This window comes from Vanrija albida, assembly GCF_041260175.1.
Source record: "Vanrija albida strain AlHP1 chromosome Unknown contig_4, whole genome shotgun sequence".
In the NCBI taxonomy this organism is placed as follows: Eukaryota; Fungi; Basidiomycota; class Tremellomycetes; order Trichosporonales; family Trichosporonaceae; genus Vanrija; species Vanrija albida.
The window spans coordinates 628346-645963 of NW_027191423.1; the positions used below are offsets into that span (position 1 = coordinate 628346).

General features: G+C 63.7%; 5 protein-coding genes across 5 annotated transcripts; 3 read left to right on the plus strand and 2 right to left on the minus strand.

Annotated features, from left to right (window-relative positions):
• Nucleotides 1-60: 60 nt before the first annotated feature.
• On the plus strand, nt 61-935 carry Q8F55_004963 (uncharacterized protein; the record flags this gene model as incomplete). Its single annotated transcript, XM_069353461.1, has 4 exons — nt 61-98; nt 135-276; nt 355-497; nt 530-935. 4 exons carry the CDS (start codon nt 61-63, stop codon nt 933-935), a joined length of 729 nt encoding a protein of 242 aa, XP_069208103.1.
• A 931-nt stretch (nt 936-1866) lies between these two features.
• On the minus strand, nt 1867-3210 carry Q8F55_004964 (uncharacterized protein; the record flags this gene model as incomplete). The annotated part of the gene is made up of 9 exons (XM_069353462.1): nt 1867-2032; nt 2069-2123; nt 2184-2204; nt 2244-2259; nt 2305-2349; nt 2443-2590; nt 2626-2722; nt 2758-2869; nt 2902-3210. The coding sequence occupies 9 exons, from the start codon at nt 3208-3210 to the stop codon at nt 1867-1869; spliced, it is 969 nt and encodes a 322-aa protein (XP_069208104.1).
• Nucleotides 3211-3936: 726 nt separating this feature from the next.
• Q8F55_004965 (uncharacterized protein) lies at nt 3937-5011 on the minus strand (the record flags this gene model as incomplete). Its single annotated transcript, XM_069353463.1, has 6 exons — nt 3937-4242; nt 4291-4557; nt 4603-4701; nt 4747-4835; nt 4880-4930; nt 4969-5011. The coding sequence occupies 6 exons, from the start codon at nt 5009-5011 to the stop codon at nt 3937-3939; spliced, it is 855 nt and encodes a 284-aa protein (XP_069208105.1).
• A 4769-nt stretch (nt 5012-9780) lies between these two features.
• Q8F55_004966 (uncharacterized protein) lies at nt 9781-14010 on the plus strand (the record flags this gene model as incomplete). Its single annotated transcript, XM_069353464.1, has 2 exons — nt 9781-9958; nt 10040-14010. 2 exons carry the CDS (start codon nt 9781-9783, stop codon nt 14008-14010), a joined length of 4149 nt encoding a protein of 1382 aa, XP_069208106.1.
• A 1143-nt stretch (nt 14011-15153) lies between these two features.
• Nucleotides 15154-17062, plus strand: Q8F55_004967 (uncharacterized protein; the record flags this gene model as incomplete). The annotated part of the gene is made up of 3 exons (XM_069353465.1): nt 15154-15682; nt 15718-15909; nt 15948-17062. The coding sequence occupies 3 exons, from the start codon at nt 15154-15156 to the stop codon at nt 17060-17062; spliced, it is 1836 nt and encodes a 611-aa protein (XP_069208107.1).
• Between the last annotated feature and the right edge of the window lie 556 nt (nt 17063-17618).

Here is a 17618-nt window from a genome sequence, read left to right on the forward strand (position 1 = left end):
TCCACCAACGTTTCAGTGCGTCCTCGCTGCTCGACTGCCCATCTCACACCCACCGACGCAATGTTGATATACTTTGTGCGCCACGGCCAGACCGACCAGTAAGCTGCCACCTCGAAACCGCTAGCTCACACCAGCAACGCCCAAGGCATCATCCAGGGGCACATGGACGTGCCGCTCAACGAGAAGGGGCGCGCCGAGGCGCGCGTGCTGGCGGACGCGGTGGCGCACGTGCCGTTTGTTGAGGCGCACTCGTCGAGTCTGAGCCGGGCAAGGGAGGTGGGTGGCGGGGCGGGGCCAGGGCACAGCCGGCCGGAAGCCCGGAAGCCCCAGTGCAGTGACGTTCTGACAGCGCAGACCGCAGAGATCGTGCTCGCCGCACACGACGGGCTAGAGCTCCAAATCCACCCGGGGCTGATGGAGCGCTCACTCGGCAGCCTCGAGGGCCAGCGCTGGGTCCGGGGGCACGGCGTGCCCCCCGACGCCGAGGCCAGTGCCGAGTGAGTGCGCCTCGCAGCAGCGCTGACGACAGCTTCCGCGCGCGCGTCGCCGCGTGGTTCCGGGCCTTCCTCGCATCCCACGCGCCCGGGGAGCACAGCGGTGGCGAAGGCAAAAGCGCGCACACCACCCCGATCCCCGACCGCGTCGTCCTCGTCGTAAGCCACGGCGCGTACCTCTCCGCGCTGCTCGCCGTCCTCCTCGGGCGCGAGTTTGCCTTTTCGCGCGCGCCCGGCGTCGACACGGGTGCGACGTGCTTCAACACGTGTATCACGCGCGTGCGCGTGCGCCACGACGCGGCGGGCGGGGTCGACGCGTGGAGCGGCACGGTCGAGAGCTATGCCGAGAGCGGGCATCTCGCGCCCGAGACGATGGGGCGGAGGTTGGGCGTGGCGGACGACGTGCGCCGCGACTTTGTGCGCGATGCGCGGGGCGAGTAGGTGCGGGAGGGGTGTAGACGGTAATACGTGTAGATGTACATGAACTAGAGTGAGGCACTGTTAGAGTACACGAGTCGAGTTGGTGTCGGTGTGGCGTCGGGGCTGTGGCCCGGCCAAGTTGAGACTCGCTGGCACACCCAGTCGGCACTGGCCTCCCTGGGCCAGAAAACGCAAGAGAGTGCATCGCAGGGGGGCGAAACGGACCAGATTCGGCCAAGAAGAAGACGGCAATACAGCGGGGTAGCATGCGCGACGTGGGCAGCTGCAACATTGTGGTCTTCCACCCCGCTTACACGCGCCCTCGCTCGCGCCCTCGCTCACGCCCACGGCGGCGAGCCCGCTGCCTCTGCACTCTACACGGCGAATTCGTGCACTCCGGGCCCTGCACGCCAAGAGACGCGGGAAACGGCGCCGCGGGGGCACGGGGGCGGGCGAGTGTCCGTGGCGAGACAGGCTTGCCCAGCTTGCCGTGTCCACTTCCTTCCAATACACCACTGGTTCTGGTCTCTCGCTCATTGAGCCTTTCCTGTTGCGGGGATGCAGAATCGCCCGGGGCGCGGTCTGGCCGGGGTCCGACGCTGCGTGTCGAGGCGGCCGCGTGAAGGTGTGTCACCCGCCACAGATAAGTGTGTGCCGCCACACCCTTGCAACGAGCACGCTGCGATGCCTGGCTTCTTCTGGCTCTCCCGACAGCGAGCTCCCCTACGAGCTCCGCTCCATCTGGCACGAGCCATGTCGTCAGACATCGTCGGCTGGAGGCAAGCACAGTTCACAAAGCGCGGCAACCCTCCCCCCCCCACGACCAGGGGCCGAATGCAGGCGCCACTCTACTGTTACATACACGGTGTATCTAGCCTGTATCTAGCACACAAGACGAAGCATGCAGTGTGCGCACGGCAGCGCAGTCTCCCAATGCAGTGTCCCCCCCGCCCTACCGCGCGGCCACAAAGCCGCTGTCGTCAGGCGGCGGGGGCTCGCGGATGCCCTTGCGGCGGAGGTCCTCCCTCAGCTCGAGGAAGACGCGCTTGCGCACGCGCAGCATCTGGCGGTGGACGAACCACACGGCGAAGAGCGCGACGCAGATGGTGAGGACGAGGCTGGGGGAGTCAGGGGTGCACGGTGGGCGGGCTTACACGACGTCCGAGATGATCTTGGACTCGGGGCGCGAGTTCTTGTTCATGACGACGTCTGTGTGGGCGTGAGCGGTGTCGAGGGGGGGGTGGGGAAACGGAGGAAGGAGGCACTTACACCCGACTGGAACAGGCGCGGCTGTGTCAGTACCAATGCAACCCACTCCCCACGGCTTACCGTAGACGGCGATAAACTGGGGGTGTCAGTTCAGATCACCCTCAAGTCCACGCCAACTGACCTGCTTCGGCAGCGACAGCACCAACGCCACGAAGAACTGCCACACCTAAAGTCAGCGCAAGCCACCGCACAGCCGCACGTCAAGTCCACAAACGGCAAAGATGGCCTGGGATCAGCAGAGCCCACGCGCCACACCCACCGTCGACATGTGCGTCGGGATGACGCTCATGCGCACGACCCAGGCGACGAACACGCCGCCCTCGTCAACGACGCGGGCCAGACACGCATAGTTGAGGCTCCTGCGCGCGAAGCGGCGTGCCTTGTTCCGGAGGACTGTACGAAACATGCTACGGCGTCAGCGCCGGCCACAAGCCACACCCACGTGAACGCGCCCAGCTCGCCGAGTAATGTCCCCGCCGCGCCGATGGCAAACCCGCCCTTGATTCCCCAGACCACGCCGCAGAGGATGAGAACAATGTCTGGGCGTTAGCGTCACGCCCGCCCCCAGCCGTACCATTTCCAAACAGGGGCGGGAAGGAGAGCAGCACGATAGTGGCGAGCGGTATCAGCCAGCCAGCCTTGAGCGCTCTGAGGCGCTGCGCAAAGGGCAGGAGGGTGCGCACGATCTGGCGTCAGCGCTGCCAAGCGACCCACTCACAGCCTGGTGGAAGACGGCGACGAGGGCGACGCCGAGCACGATGAGCCCGAGCAGGACGTACCACCCCAGCCACTCCCAGCGGACCCAGAAGCGCCAGTCCCTCGCGCGGTCCCAGGTGAGCAGGCCGCGCTCGTACTCTACGCGCTCGGCGGCGGTGAGCTCGCGCTCGTCCTCGGACTCGGTGTCGCTCGCGATGCTCGAGTCGCAGGGGTAGACAGAGCTGTCGTCGTCGGCGAAGAGGCGCGGGTCAGAGTGCAGCAGGGCCGGGGTGGGGCCGACGGCGCCGTACGACGTGAACTTGAACACCATCCTGTTGAAGGTGGTGGAAGGGGGTTGTTGAGAGTTTGTTGGCTGGTGGGAGTGGGTGGGAGATGGCTGGCGGTGACGAGTGCGTCGTCAACAACGTGGGCACCGACGACGCCGGCGGACGGAGATGTGCTGGTGATGCCCGGCGCCGGGAGGTATAAGTGTGTCGAGGAGGGGAAGAGCAAGAAGGAACGGAGAGCAGCAGCCCGCCGTGGCGAGGGTGGCTGATGGCTTGCCGCTGACTGGCCGTAGAGCGGAGAATGATGCGTCGAGAGGCGGCGGCGGCGGGTTGTTTTGGAATGAGGCCGCCGTTGCCACCGTGATTAGATTCCAACTTGTAATGTCGTCATACACTGGCGAGTCGATTGGACAGCACCCGACATTACAACCGAATGTATGCTGCTCATTCCAAACCCCCAGACGACTGCACTCCCCAACCGCATTCGTAAGCACTTCGTCTCACATGCACTTCTTCTACGTATCATACAATTCGACAGCGACAAACAGCGTGCAAGGCAATGTGTGAGACCTGTGCGTCTGTTTTTGGCTTGCATGGCTTGCGTGGCCGTCCAGCCGTCTGGGCAAGCCACGTGCGATGATCGGCATATCCGAATAGGTCCACCAGCCACCGGAGATGACCGCCCGTCGCCGTCGCCGCACTTCGCCGCACCAGTCGCCCCAAAGCCTCGCAGAATACACCGCCCACGCCCACTAGCGCCCATCCTCCATCTAGTTCTCAATGCCAAAGAACTCGACAGAGTCGAGGCGCGTCGTCTCCTCGCCCTCCTGGTTGTCCTTGATGTACACGGCGACCGACGACACGTTCTTAAACTTGGCCGACGGCAGCTCGATGCGGTTGCCTCGGATGTCGGCAGACGACAGCGAGAGCTCGTGTGTCGCCGTCGCCGAGTCGGCCGACGCCAGGTCGAGGCTCGCTGGCGGGTTGGCGAACAGCTTGACCGTCTTGGGCGCCTGGTAGTCGGCGACGACAGCGAAGAAAGTCACGGCGTTGATCTGCTGCACGGGCTTGGAGAACTGCAGGTGTTAGATGGGCACATCGGTCGGTTATCGTCATCTACGCACGGGAATCACAAGCAGCAGCTTGGGGTCGGTCGCCGACTCGACGTAGCTGTTGCCCTTGGGGCCAGAGTTGGGGCCAATGATGGACGACAGCGGGTGGTCGGCCGCCTCGCCGAGGCCCTTGAGCCCGTCCGCCTTGACAAGGTGGTGCAGCGACACCTCAACCGGGCCCGAGGGGACGACCGGGGCAGGCTTGGGCTTGGGGGCTGGGGGCGAGCCGGCGTGCTGCGCGACCTTGGCCTGCAGCTGGGGAGGGGATGCGCCGCGGAGCTGCGGGCGTCAGTGTCCGTGTCAGAGCCCCTGCGCATCACATACCTCGTCAATGGGGGCGCCGTTCTTGATGAACTTGAACGTGGGCATTGCGGAGATGCGGTACCGCTGGGCGAGCTCCTGCTGGGCGTCGACATCGATTTTCTGGAGGGTCAGCTGGTGTTGCAAGCGAACGTTAGCTGCACTCACGGCAAACTTGACATGGGGGAACTTGTCGGCCAGCTGCTGGAATACGGGCGCAATGGCATGGCACGGGCCGCACCACACGGCGTGGAAGTCTGGTGGCGATAAGCTTTGAATCGGCGCAGGGGACTGAACTTACCAAGAACGAGCAGCTGGTCCTTTGCGAGGCCCTTGATGATCTGGTCGAGCGCTGCGGAGTTAGCTCGTTGCTGGAGGCCCTCAACTCACCAGCTGTAGAGCCGATCTCGACAATGTTGTGCGAGGGAGCCATTGTGTGCGGGTTGTGAGTGAGAGAAGAGTTGCAAGATGCAGAGAATGTTGCGGATTGTAGACTTGGTCTTAACGCGCAAGGTGAGCCATGTCGTCATTGGAAGCTGGCGGGGATTAGGTAAGCGGGGTTAGGCCGCACAGGCCGCCACCACCTTAGTCAGACGTGCCACTCGGCGTCGAGACGGCATTCTAGCATCGTCTGGGTGAGTAGATGCACCGTTGGCTGTAATGGAGGGGTGCAGTGGGTGAAGGACAGTGAACCTTTGTTGCCAGGTTTGTGGATGGAAGCCGAGGAGACCTGGTGCATGGCTAAGAGTGCTCGGTGCTTGATCTTCGTGGCGGCGGCGGCGGCGTTGCGTGAGGTTCATCAAGATGTGCGGTGCCACTGGTGTGATGGACGAGGCGAAGTCTTCCCCTCGTACCAGTATGTGTCTCCTGTGTGGGAAAATGCATGCTCTTCGCAACAAGCACGGGCCGCTCCAGCCGCGAGACGTGGCCCCGAGCTCAACCTTCCCTCGCCACATCGCAACCGCCGTCATGGTAGTAACGGAGCGAGCCCACCTGCCCATCCCCGTCTGTCGTAATCTCGGCGACGGGGCCACAGTCCGAACAGCTAATGCCGCGCCAGAACCGCCCCGCGCAGTCTACTCGGTGCCGGGCGCGGAAACCGCTGCCAAGGCGAGTGGCGCCACACGGCTATCGGCAGGGCCCACGGCAGCACAACCGCGATAGCTCTCCCGCGCAGCGGCCGCAAGATCCAAGCTTGAGTCGCAGCATGCATCAGAACGCAGCAGGCAGTCACCAGCTCGGTCACGGTGACGAGTGGTGACGAGTGGTGACGAGTGGGCGAATACAGATCCAGCCACCACCGGCGGGCGAGCTGGGAACGAGCGTGTTGTTGGGAACCGTCGCCGCCTCCCGCCAGCCGCGCCGAGCCTATGCCCCAGACAAGCTCCAGCGCCAGCGACGCCGCGATCCTCGGCCGGGCTCCCCGTTGGCATGGTGACACACTGCTGGGAGCCGATGTGAGCCACGCTGGTCAGCTGGACGACCATGTGCCACGAGCAAGCAGCGCGACTGCTCCCGTGCAAGTATGCAGCCTGCCTGGGCTGCCCAGGCTAGGCATGTAGAAGGCGCGCGTTCCTAGTGGCAGGACGAGGCAACGGTGGCATGCACAGGCTGGCCGGCACCAACCTGTGCCTAACGAAACCGGGGTGCTAGTCGCGAGGGTATTTCTGGCCTCTCGTACCGCCCGTTCCAGCGTGGTTCCTGTGCCGTGCCGTCGTGGCGACGCCCGGCCGGCATGCAGGCATGTTTTGCGCTGGCGTGCGCGCGCCCACAAGCGCGTCCGCGATCTGTGCGCCGGGGGCATGCTCCACTCCCAAGCAAGGAAAGCATCTGCCGTCCCCATTTTTCATTGTCTTCCCCACCTCGGCAGCACAGAACAGGGGGGATGGGATGGAGGATGGAGCTCGAGCCGGCTGTGGCATGACGGCAGAGAGGGTCAAGTGGGTCCGCGTCACCCCACCGACTGCGACCCCCGACCCCCGGCCCCCCCCCAAAGATCGTCGATCCCGCGACCAGGCAGACCCCCTTACGCGAAGCGCGAAGCGCGCGGTCCACTAAACCGCGCCACGGCACGGTGCGGCGCGGTTGGAGAGTAAACAACGCACACATACCGTCAGTGGTGCGCTCCATCGTCGGCGCCAACGGCCCGCTCCGCGCCCTAGAACCCGCCGAGGCGCTCTCTTGGCAGCGGAGACACACAAAGAACACGACTGGCGTGCCCACTGGCGCACAGTTACCCGGCCACACTGCGCCACCGTCACTGATAGCGGGCAAACCTTGCTCGATGGGCTAGGTGGTGGCAGCTGCGGCTCGGGCATACCATCTGCTCGCTCGCCCCGCTCATGTTCGGCACCTCGCACCGCACCCCGCTATAATGAAAGTGGCATGGGGGCCTTGCCGGCCTTGCAGCCCTTGCAGGCCTTCCGCGGCCATGCACATGTTTATTTTATTTTCTGGCGACCAGAACTCGCAGCTGGGCCAGGAATGGGTTCAGGATGACGAACCTGGCCGTACCTTTGGACGACGCGTGCAACGCACCCCGCGGGTGCACGCTCGCGCTTCCCAAATCGAGTAAGCTGGGCATTGTCCAGGCCTTTTTGGACCGGTGGAGCTTTTTCCAGTGTCCTCAACGCGGTGTGCACGCGGGGGTTTACGACGGAGCGCGCGACGAGGGTATTACGTGCAGCCGTACACAATTAACGAGGGAGGGGGGGCCAACCCTTGGGCAATTAGGTTGCGACTTGTGGCATACCGCCGGCGGCTGGGCGGCTAGGCTGGGGCTTATGGTCGCAGCGTGACGAAACACAACTCGGCGCAGCCGGTAAAGCTCCTGGACATGTCGTGCACATCGCGGTGATCATGATGTGGCCCGCAGCCCATCGCGCAGCGCGCACACGCATCTGCCCGCCCGCCGGCGCGAGCCCCGCCGCGTCGCGTCGAATGAGGATTGCAATCAATCGCCAACCGCAGAGGGAGGCAGCCAGGGGTTGAGAGGCCGGCCGCGACGACGACGTGACGCGCGACGCGACCCACGGCCCATCTGACGTGCCACGCTCCAAGCTATACTGTGCGTAAGGAGGTCCTTCCGGCGGGTCGAAAGTGAGTTGCAGCCTACTGCGCCAAGGGGGTCTGATGAGCGCGGGCCGCGTTGAGTGAGGTCGTGAGGCAGGGCAGGGTGCAGGTGCAAGCAGGTTGTCCAAGTGGCTAGACGAGACGACGCCGCCGACGACGACGACGACGCGACGCAGGGAAGGCCAGAGGAAAGGGCGGCACACAATAGCCATCACTCGAGCAAACTGTCACGCTAACGTAAACGGCCCAAACCCTGAAAGTGGGCGGCCGGGCTGCGGCCTGTGCGGGTCGTGGGCCCACTGGCTTTGCTTGAAGCGCCAAAGTGCAGGGTCCAAAGGTCCATTCCAAACTCTAGGGTCCAGCAGCGTACGCGCGGGGCCAGTCGCCACCCATCCACTGACCCGCGCCTCTAGACTCCCCGCGTCTCGCTCAACTGGTCGTCGTCGTAGCCGCTGCTGCTCTGCTCGCAAGCTTAATTAGGTCCAAGGCGTGCAGAGGGAGCTGCGAGCCGCGAGCCACACGCCGCACACCGCTGCTGTGCAGTGCCACCCTCGTGCCCTCACAACCCGGTGCCTTGTGCCGTGCCGGAGACGAGACCGCCGCCGCCGCCACCCACCCACAGCCGCAGTGTTGTAGTGCCCACCGCTGCCCACCTGCCCGTCTGCTGCTGCCTTGCCCCCCTCCCTTCCCCTGGTTTTACTGCTCGCCTTCCTCTGTCACTGTGCGTCGTCGGTTGTGTTCCGCCGTTTCCACAGTGACGACGACGGCGACAACGGCCAGACCTTGGACATGCCAGTCGCACGGGACGCTGCATTCGAACCGATCATCCGCCTGCCGGACCCTGTCGACTCCTTTTTTTTTCTCCTCCTCGCTTGCTCTGCCCGCCCTCCCCTCCCCTCCCTCGCACACGGCGGTCTCCCCCCAAGACCGCTCGCGCCCGCCCCGCCTCCCTGTACCGCGCGTTGCCAGTGGTTTACAGCCTGACCTAGTCGTGGCTGCCGCCGCTCGGGCCTTGGTTGCTTGCTCGTTCCGCCCTCTGCTCCAAGTTTGGGTCAGCGTGGCGACGGTCAAACTGCATCCACCCCAGCCAGCCAGCCAGGGCCCAGGGGCAGAAAAGCAAAAGCACGCACCACAAGCACGCATCAAAATCGACCCGCAACGCACCTCTATACACGGCCAAGCCCGCGCCCGCCCACGCCCCGCCCGCGCCTTCCGGACGCCCCTCCCTTCCTCCCTCCTTCCCTTCCTTCCCTCTCCCTCCCTCCCTTCCCTCTGGCCCTCCCTCCCCTCTCCCTCGCTCGGGCTAACCTACCAGCCAGGCTTGCTTGCTCGCTGTTGTAGACCGACCCAGGCGGGCAGGACCCCAAACCGCCCACGCACCGACGAGGCGTCCGCCAGTACGCCCTGCCCCTGTCTGCTTGTACCACACCCACCCACCCACACGCACCCACGACCACACAACCCATCACTCTGTTGGTCGTTGTCAAACCAGCAGTGGTCGTCGTTGTCGTCCTTCCTCTCTCCCTCCTCCATCTCTTTCGAGCAACAACCCCTCCCCCCTCCCCCTCCCCCCATCTTCTCGACGTACACCACACATCGACATCGACTTTTGTGCACTGCTAGTCAGCACCTCACACTCGTTCAACAACCCCCTTCGCCCACATCGACTCTCGGCTTGCGCAACTCGACCCGCCCACCCCCATCCCCCCCTTTCCCTCGCCGCTCGATCCTCTTCGTTCGTCGACCTTTCTCGCTTGTTGTCGCTGGTTCCTTTCTTTAACGCCTGCCATCGCCATCGCCTCAGCACTCGCCCACTTGCGCAGTGCTACGTTTCGACCCATTAGACCCTCCCCTCCCCAGAATCCACCAAGAGGACACTTTGCTTGGTTGCTTTGAAAGGGGCCTACCTGCGTTCTCAAAAACAATCCAACACTCGCTCGACCCTTCGACTGCTCTTGCATCTCACTTGCAGGCGCTCTCATACCAAAGGGTTAACCATCTTGGACGCTCGTTGATGTTGCTGTTGCTGCGATCACAGTCTTGCTAGATCCCATCCCGCTCTTCACGCACAGCCCAACACGCGTAACAATAGCTTCCGTGAACCACCAAAACCACAGACTGGACCGCAACATGCGTTACGGCAACGGCCGCCTAGCGAGGGGCGGCAACAGCCGCATGCTTGCCGCCCTCCTCGTCCTCCTCGTCATCATCGCTCAACTGGCACGCGTTGATGCTCACCCAGCCAGCCCTCGTTCGCTCGAAAATGGATGGTCGCGCAAGGCCCGCCAGCTTGTCGCACCCAGACAAGGTATGTGCACCCTGATTCTGCGCCACTCGGATTGTGATCCGTGCAGCACCACGCAGAGAACAATACTGACAGCTGCATCAGTTGCCGGCACTGGCGAGCCATCGGCCGTCGAGGTCTCCACGCCTCCCCCTGCTCAAGGACAGGAGCAGGCGGCCAACGAGCAGCAGGCATCCAGCTCGACCACCACCACCACGACCGTTGTTGAGTCGTTGACTACTACCCAGCAAACTTCTACCACACCCGAGTCGTCGTCTCAGGCGCCCGAGTCTTCTTCCGAGGCTCCTCAGCCGGTGTCTTCCTCTACGACCACAACGACTCAGGAGGAGTCTTCGCTCGAGTCGCGTTCCGAGACTCTTCCCGTTGAGGCCTCCACCTCTTCGCCCCCTGGTGGCGCCGAGGTTGGAGGCAGTGTCAGCGCCGGCCCCAACGGTGCGGGTGCCGAGGGAGGTGGAAACGTTGGTGGTGTGAGCGCCGGCGCGAGCGGCGGCGTGTCTATCTCCCCATCTGGCGTTTCGGCCGGTGTGAGCGTTGGTATTAGCATCGCGCCCACGACCTCGTCCCAGTCGCCTAGTGCAAGCCCCACGACGTCGACTGTCCCCTCGACCACCTCCGAGGCTTCCTCCACTTCGGACGAGCCCTCGTCCTCGAGTGCTGTTCCTTCGTCCGACTCGACGACTCCCGCTCCCGTGACCTCGGCTTCCAGCTCGTCGGGATCGTCTGAGCACTCGTCGCCGATCACCACCGAGTCGTCTTCATCCAGCTCGTCTTCCGACTCGGAGTCGTCGTCCTCTTCGTCGTCGTCTGCTCCAGGCAGCAGCAGCTCGGACCCACCTGAGTTTGTGGTGACGGACCCCTCGTCATCGAGCAGCTCGACCTCGACCACTGTTTCGTCGTCGTCGTCGGACTCGTCGTCTTCGTCTTCGGCTTCTCCGTCGTCGTCGTCTTCGTCTTCTTCGTCGTCAGAGTCCTCTTCGTCGTCGTCTTCTGAGGCCCCCTCTTCCTCGGCCTCGTCCTCGGCTTCGTCGTCGACTTCATCGTCGGCGTCCGAGTCTTCGTCGTCGGCCTCGTCTTCAGCCTCGGAGTCGTCGTCTTCGTCGTCAGCCTCGGAGTCGTCTTCCTTGACTTCCTCTTCGGCATCCGAGTCGAGCAGTGCCGCTCCCTCGTCCTCGTCCTCGTCGTCTGTGTCTTCCTCTTCGGAGCAGTCGTCGTCTTCCTCAGCGCCTCCTTCGTCTTCCGAGTCGTCGTCTACGTCGACTTCGTCTGACGCAAGCTCTTCGGCCACGCCCTCGAGCTCCTCCGAGTCGTCCTCGTCGTCTGTGGAGCGCTCTTCGGAGCCCGTTCCCTCGTCGTCGACTGCCCCCTCGTCGAGCTCGGAGCCTTCGTCGACGACGACCACGTCGACCACTCCTTCATCCACCACAGTGGTCTCTCCGTCGGTTTCGTCCACCACTGTCGTTCCCAGCAGCACCACGACGACGACCATTAGCGAGGAGCCTCCCAGCAGCTCAACCACGACCACCGAGGTTCCCCCCAGCAGCACCACGACGACCAGCGAGGTGCCTGCTAGCAGCACTACGACGACCACTGAGGTTCCTCCCGCCTCGTCGACGACTGAGGTTCCTCCCGCCTCGTCGACGACTGAGGTTCCTCCCGTCTCGTCGACGACTACCACTGTGGTTGTCCCTCCCACGACAAGCGAGGCCCCTCCTACTACAACGAGTGAAGTCGATCCCACGACAACGACCACTGAGGTCGTCCCACCTACGACCAGCGCTGTCCCCCCTACGACGACGTCTGACGTTGAGGTACCGCCTACCACGGCTGTTCCTCCTACGACCACCACCACCGAAGTTGTCCCACCTACGACGAGCGCTGTCCCCCCTACGACGACGTCTGACGTTGAAGTTCCGCCTACCACGGCTGTTCCTCCTACGACCACCACCACTGAGGTTGTCCCCCCTACGACGACGTCTGACGTTGAGGTTCCGCCTACCACGGCTGTTCCTCCTACGACCACGACCACCGAGGTTGTCCCCCCGACGACGACGTCTGATGTCGAGGTTCCGCCCACCACCGCTGTCCCTCCTACATCGACGTCTGAGGTTGAGGTTCCTCCTACCACGACGACTGTCGTTGTCCCTCCGACCACGACTTCTGACGGCGAGGTTCCCCCTAGCACCGTGGTTGTCCCTCCTTCTGACACTCCCACGACGTCGGAGGTGCTTCCTACTACTACCCCTCCTGTCGTGATCTCGTCGTCGGAGCCGCCTGTCGTTGAGCCCACCTCCACGCCTCAGCCTTCCAACGAGCCCACTGGACCTGTTGAGTCAAGCTCGGTCGCCCCTCCTGTGACGAGCGTTGGCCCGAGTGAGACGCCTAGCGAGACGCCTTCCACTCCCGTTGGTCCCACGTCCACTCCCGTTGGCCCCAGTGATGGCGCGACGTCCACTCCTGTCGGCCCCAGTGAGACGCCGAGCGAGACGCCTTCGACTCCCGTTGGCCCCACGTCTACTCCTGTCGGGCCCAGCGACACCCCTACAGGTTCTGTCGGGCCCAGCGACACCCCTACAGGTTCTGTCGGGCCCAGCGACACCCCTACAGGTTCTGTCGGGCCCAGCGACACGCCTACAGGTTCTGTCCCTGTTGGTCCCAGTGAGAGTGTCTCCTCTGTTGGCCCGACCACCCCTGTGGGCCCGTCTGACCAGCCTTCTGGCACTGTCGCCCCGCCCGTCTCGGCGTCGGACTCGGCCACTCCCACTGGTGCTTCTTCGCAGGGGTCGGCCACACCTACGAATGACGGCGGAGCCTCTAGCTCCCCTGTTAGCCCCACGTCGGTCAACACGGATGCCTACACTCCTACTCAGACCACTCTCGTTGTCGCTCCATCCACTGCTCAGGACTCGTCGAGCAGCAGCATCAGCCCCAACCAGACTGCGCCCCTCTCGCCTGCGTCGTCCCCCACGTCGAGCAGCACGGCTACCCTTATCAGGCCCAACAACCCAGTCCAGGACAACCCCAACTACACGACTGGCAATGAGAATGACCCCGTGAAGAACGACACGATGGTTTCGATTCTCCTGAGCAGATCCGGCTACCCCTGGGCGTTTGTTGTTACCCACAACGACGCGCAGAACCAGCTGTTCGACACGTTCCCAGTCATGCTCTCGGATGCCCTGAACATTACCCAGTCGTCCATCAAGACGTACGGTCTCAAGGTCTACGAGCCGGTGGGCTGGGACGGTAACAGCGCGACCCTTGGCACTCAGTGGATCGGTTACGTTCCTTCGGACCAGTACCCGACTCTGCAGTCGTACATTGCCACTCCCTCGTCGCCGCTTTACAACCAGCCTGGTCTCTCTGGGCAGCTCGCCCGCCAGATTGACTCGACGTACCCCATCGACAGCGCCTCGAACGGCCAGAGCAACTCTGCTGGCAACAATGCGGAGCACAAGAAGGCCAGCTCGAGGAAGCGTGACATCATCATCGGCGTCTGTGTCGGTGTCGGTGGTCTCATCTGGATTCTGGTTGTTGTCTGGATCTACAAGCGTATCAAGCGTGCCAACGAGCGTGCCGTCAACAAGCGCCTCTCTGAGCACATGTCCATGTTCTCTGGCCGCTCGGGCGATAACCCCTTCAGCGACGACCGCCGCCACTCTGGAGCGCCGTCGATTGCCGCCTCCGAGATTGACGACCGTCCATCGTCGTTCTACGCCTCGCCCCTCGACAACTACCCGGCCATGCGTCACCGCCAGGTCGAGTCGTTCTACACGGACCAGGCGGGTGTGGGTGACACGTCGCCTACCCAGGCGTCTTATGTCCACTCTGTGTTTGGAACTTCTTGGTTCCAGAACTACGGAGCGACTACTCAGGCGGGTGGCTCGGCTGTTGCCGCCACTCGCATGAGCCAGAACCCCTTCGACGACATGTACTCTCGCACGTCGCCGACTTCCCCCCGTATGTCTCAGCGCCCTCAGCGTCGGTCTGTGCAGAAGGCCATGATCTCGCAACCGACGCTCCAGGCCAACTCTCTCGAGTTCAACGAGTACCGCTAGACGGATTCGTTGAGACGAGTTAGAGTTTGAGATGTATGAACGATTCCGACCTATTCCATCTTACCACGAAACCCCTATGTGTCCATTACCCACCCCTACTACCCCTCTCCCTCCAATATCCTCTTCGCATCTCTCGCGTTGGCAGGCGCGATCTCACTCCCCGAATCTTGTTACTTCCCCAACTTGCATGCTGGCCATAATCTTTCTCCCTTGTTAGGTTTCTTTGGATGCGCATGTGCGTCTAGACCCTCGCAAGGGGAATCTGGCACACGTCGCTTATAGGCGCTGCTATGCATTGCCTCGTAGATTGCACATGGGTGGGGCGGGCGGGGAGCGAGCGAGCGAGGACGACACTGACGGGCTTGTGACTTGGCTACCTACACCAGAGCGACAGCTGCGTTGGTCAATGTGGATGGAGCTCGCCTTTCGGGCCAGCACCGTACCTGGAGAGATATGTAGGGTACCAGCATGTCATGCATCATGCGAGTGCGTGCTGGGGCAGGGTGGGTCGCGAGCGAGAGAGCACGGAAACCCGGCGAGTTGCAGAGTCATTGTTGGACAAGTCAGTCGCGCATTGAGCCACGCCTCAGTCAAGTTCTATTCGTCGACAGCAATAGGAATAGCAATGCAAAAGCAAAAGAGTTATTGGTGGTACCCTGACATCAGGAGGCGGTAGTGTAAGGCCAACGACATCGTGAGATCACTTGTGGCAAGCCATAGAGGTGACTCGGGCGAGGAAAGATTTATTAAGCTTAGAACCCCGTAGGGTTGTGACATAGCTCAATATGTCAAGAACAGATACTACACATGATCTTAGCCAAAAGAGGCCAGAGAGGATATCCACTTGGTTCCAAATGGGTTTTAATCTTGCAAGTAGGCGTAATTCGGCGGTCCGGAGATTCGACATGTGGCGGTGGCTCAAGCGGGAGTAATGACATTAGCTTTGAGCCGACGTCGCCATTTGACCACGTACTAACCACGTACTAATACCTTTTTCTAATCCTCGGGCGCGGTGCTGACCCGCCGCGCATGACACAAAGTTGCTCGCATCGGAGACCCCGCAGACCGGAGCGAGAAGGGCAGCAGATATCGTCTGGCCACCCAACTGACTCATCGTCGCCACCTCTCTCTCCCCACCGCACAATGTCGACGGCCGTCGTCGTCTCCCCGGCGGCCCCGCCCGCCCCGCCCCTCTCGCCGATATCCGAGCTGAACGCGGCGCTCGGCACGGCGCGTCTCATCCGCAGCCCGACCCCGCCGACGGGGCTCGCCCTCCTCCCACCCGAGATCCTAAGCCACATCGGGTCCTTCCTCGTCGCGTCGGCCCTGGCCCCGCCCACCGCCCTCCTACGCACCTGCCGCGCCGTGCACGCCGCGCTCAGCCCCGCCGCCAATCCCAACCTGTACGCCGACGTCTTCCGCCGCACGTACGACACGGCGGCGGCCCGGCGCCGCCTCGCGCGCGAGCCGACCGCACGCGACCTCGCGGCCGAGCTGCGCACGCGCACCCGCGGCCTGTCGCGCCTTGCGCGGACTCTCGCTGCGTTCGAGCCAAAGGGCAAGGGAAAGGCCGGGGCCGGCGGCCCCGGCGGCGGCGATGGCGAGGCTCCGCCAGAGGCCGGGCTGTCCCCAAACGACCTGTGGGTCGTGTACCTTATGCTCATTGAGAATGGTGGGTGTAGTGGGCGTTGGCGCGGCTGACAGCAGACGGCAAGAATGTTCGCCGGCTCGTCAACCCCCTCCCGGACGGCCCCGCCGTCGACATGGTGTCCCTGCTCGACAAGTTTCACGCCCGGACCCTCAGCACGGGGTTCGAGGACGAGGACGAGGTCGGGTACCCGCCTGAGCGGGTCGTCGACTCGCTTGCCATGTGGATCCGGTGGTTCCTCGACGAGTACAGTGGGTGTCGTTTTTGTTGATTTAGGCTCACCCACCAGCGATCCGTACCCCCGCCACACTGCGGTCGCTCCGCCCGTACGTGTTTGCCGCGCACCAGTATGAGCTCTTCTTTGCGCCGTGGACGCTGCTCAACCTCCCGTCCGAGCACCAGCACTTCCGCCAGCCCGAGGGCCCGTACAGCATGGACGAGAACCCAAAGGACCGGCTCAACCGCGTGCCGTACTACGGCCAGACGATCGAGATCGCGCCCCCGCTCCTCTCGCATGCCGCCATGCTGCGCTTCTTTGGCGGGCCAGAGGACCCGGACGACCCATCATCAGCGTCGGCGCCCTCTCTCCCCGACATTGCCGTTGACATTGAGGAGACGGACCTCCGCGCCCGCCCACGGCCCGTGCTCTCGTCCGAGGTGCACGACGCCGACTTTGAGCGCCTGCGCGCGTGCACCAACGGCATGTGGAGCCGCGGCCGAACGCTCTCGGCGTGGCGTGGCCTGTTCAGCGGGTGCTGGGAGGGCACCTTTACATTTCTCGACTTTCATGCCTTCCATGACATCCTGTCGGGCCGCCACAGGGCAATCTACCGCGGGCCATATGGCGAGCAGCCGCAGGTATGGAAGCTGCGCGAGACGTTTGTCCGCCCGCAGCGCACCACTGCAGGCCCGCGAAGCCGCCGCGGCCTGCCCCTCGCCGGACCGATGACACACGCCGGTTTCCCGAAGGATATGCGGGCCTTCTCCATGAACCCGATGGCGAACCGGCCAGCGGGGACATCGCCAGAGACTGCCATCATCGATGACGCGCTCGCGCGCCAGCTCGAAGCACTCGACGGGTACGAGGTGGTGCCAGAGGCCGAGATTGACGCCGAGCTCGCGGCCGGCGGCGCGGACGGGCAGGACACGGGCCTCGCACTGCTCGTCACGGGCATGGGGCACAGCGCGTGGGGGCGGTTCATTATCAGTGGGCACGTCCGCGTGTGGGACGGCCTGCTGTACTTGGTCAAAGAGTACGCGCCATTCCAGCGCGGCCAGTGGATCTATCGGGGTTACGTGCTGAGCGACGACCTGCTGGTCGGCCGCTGGCGCGACACGCTCACGCCCGAGACGTTCTACGGGTACGAGGGGACGTTTTTGCTCACGCGGCGCAGCGCCGACTAGTCTGTTGTACATTGTATGCATCTTGGGTGGAGGTCGAGTGCGGAGTTATGGCGCCGACCGTCAAGGACCGCGGCGTGGGAGGGAATGCTTGGCGTCGGCGAGCTGCGCCTTGGCTGGGTGGGTGGGGTGGGGGGCGGCGGGGGCGGCGCTGGGTCCGCTGGTGCGAGCGAGGTGGCTGCGATACTGGCTGACACAGATGACGCTGTCCTCGTGCTCGGCGGCGTCTCGGCTGCTGTGCAATCTACGTCAAGTGATTTGTGCGGCGCTGCGGTTGCGGTCGGTATGTGTCGGTCGGAAGAGGGTAGGAGCAAGGTGGAGACGAGTGATGGTTACTCAGGCACGGCAAGAGTGGGGGCAAGGCGGCGAGGGTTTGTCATTTAGGTGCGTTGTAATTGCCACTTGGCCCTGGTGTTTGAACGGGACAACCTGGGCTACTCGACATCACCCACTCGACAACTGCCCTTCTCTCTCTCTCTCTCACTCACTGCCTACTCTCTCCCTTCCCCACCCAACCTGTCATAATACCCAGCCTCCTCCATGTCTTTCACCACCACGA